The following is a 1,809-nucleotide window of genomic DNA, read 5'->3' on the forward strand; positions in this document are numbered from 1 at the left end:
CGCAAATTGACTTTAAAGCCGTTGGTGCGGGTGGCAAGCTGCAAGATATGTGGCAAGTGTGCTCCGGTACACATGCGGGTCGATTCGACTGCCGGTTCGTACTGCCAGGCGGCTTGCAGCAGCACTGTTCTGTGAATGCGCGGGCGAGCCTGGAAGCGCTCTGCAACGGGTGTGCATTGGCCAGCCGGCGCACCTTTGCCTGCAGCCCCAGCCCAACTCCGAGCCCTACTCCTAACCCGGCTATCAGGGCTAGCGCGACCGCCCCTATCAACCATTTCTTGGTGGTCGTTCTACCCGTCGGCTCCCCCAGCAGGTCTCCGCTCATTGTTGATTTGTGATGTAAGAATGCGTCTAACCACCACCTCACTCAATATGCTAGCCGCTGACGGAGCCGTGCGGCGACGAAGCTCGGAACAGCAACAACGACCGCGGTCTGAGGATGCTTTTTGTGCTTTCCGGCAGGTCACCCGGATGCAGATGAGTTGTTAGGATGTTTGCCAAGTGCTTGACGGTTGTGATTGGTCAGGAAATCGTGCCGCTTTGCCAGAGTGCCCAAATGACCAAAGCGGCGGGTACAGCAGCTGTGAGCAGCCACGGCAGGCCTGCCGCAGCCCCGGCAACGCGGCAAGCTGCCACCTTTGCAAACTCTGACTGCGTGCCCGATACTAGAAGGATCATGCGTAGGGACATGCAAGCCAAGGGGGCACAGCAAGTCAGGCAAAAGTCAAAACTCGCCTGAGACCATCTGTAAAGGTCAGATGGTCTGCCAAGACACAGGTAGGTGGGTTATAGGAGGTTCTGCAGTCACGGTGTGGCTGAGTGCTGCTTCAGCTGCCTTGTAAGCAGACACCATCATCGGCCTTTGACGTGGCGATGCAGTGACAAACAGGCACGGCACCTTCAAAACATGGTTTTTCAGGCCTGAATGAAATCAAACGCTTGCATTAGCTGTACAACATCAACTACATGGGTTGCTGTGCTACCGACTGTGCGGGGGCATGCGGAGCGGCGAGTGGACTGCCGATTGACCATGACCTCAGGGGTGCAGTGCAATCCAGGCCTCACCTTGAGTGAGTGCCGCACCAATGGGCTTGCAAATTAGTCAGTGTGATGGCAGTGAGCGGAGCTGGCAGCAATGTGGCCAGCGCATTGCTCTGGGCCTTGGACTGGCCACTGCTGTTTGTTCGCACCACCAAAGTGCTGCTTCACTGTGCCGCTTGGCGATCACTTCGCTGGGCCACGTGTCTTTCTCAATTACTCTCTACGGAAGTAATTTTGCAAACAAAGTCTGTCGATCCACGACGATCTGCGGTACAGCGACCTTCGCGCACTAGCGCAAACCCAACCCCAGCGGACTTTGTCGCGAAGTTGTGACTGCATGTGAACATCACAGCGTGTGGCTATGGCATCGCCGGCGCCGGCGCCGGACCAGCAGCTGCTGCAGGCGCCGGCACCCGCCGCCTCGCCACCGGTGCCGCCACCAACGACAGCGGCGCGCCCGCGCGGGGGCGCCTGGGACGGCGCTAAGATGTTCTTGGCGGGCGGCTCGGCGGGCGCGGTGGCGCGCACCTGCACCGCGCCGCTTGATAGGATCAAGCTCCTGTTCCAAGTGCAGGTGCGAGCAGCGCTGTGGCAGACCGAGGGCATCAGCACCCGTTGCCTGCGGCTGCCGGGATCACCACACCGCTTGCCAGCCATGCACAGGCACTCAACAAACATAATGAATGATGCGGCAACATTTTGCTGGCGAATCCGCCTCTCTCAATGCCCACCGATCCTCATCAAGACCCTCACATGACGCTCCCACCC

At 59.2% G+C, this 1,809-nt stretch overlaps 1 protein-coding gene across 1 annotated transcript in view; it reads left to right on the forward strand.

Annotated features, from left to right (window-relative positions):
• Positions 1-1,402: 1,402 nt before the first annotated feature.
• MNEG_2458 (Thylakoid ADP,ATP carrier protein, chloroplastic) overlaps positions 1,403-1,809 on the forward strand; it is a gene marked incomplete at both ends in the record, with an annotated part of 2,338 nt that continues 1,931 nt past the window's right edge. The window contains one exon of the mRNA XM_014049068.1: positions 1,403-1,615. Coding sequence (XP_013904522.1) covers positions 1,403-1,615 — 213 coding nt within the window. The remainder of the gene's footprint in view (positions 1,616-1,809) is intronic.

This window comes from Monoraphidium neglectum (assembly GCF_000611645.1).
Source record: "Monoraphidium neglectum strain SAG 48.87 unplaced genomic scaffold scaffold00278, whole genome shotgun sequence".
NCBI classification, from domain to species: domain Eukaryota; kingdom Viridiplantae; phylum Chlorophyta; class Chlorophyceae; order Sphaeropleales; family Selenastraceae; genus Monoraphidium; species Monoraphidium neglectum.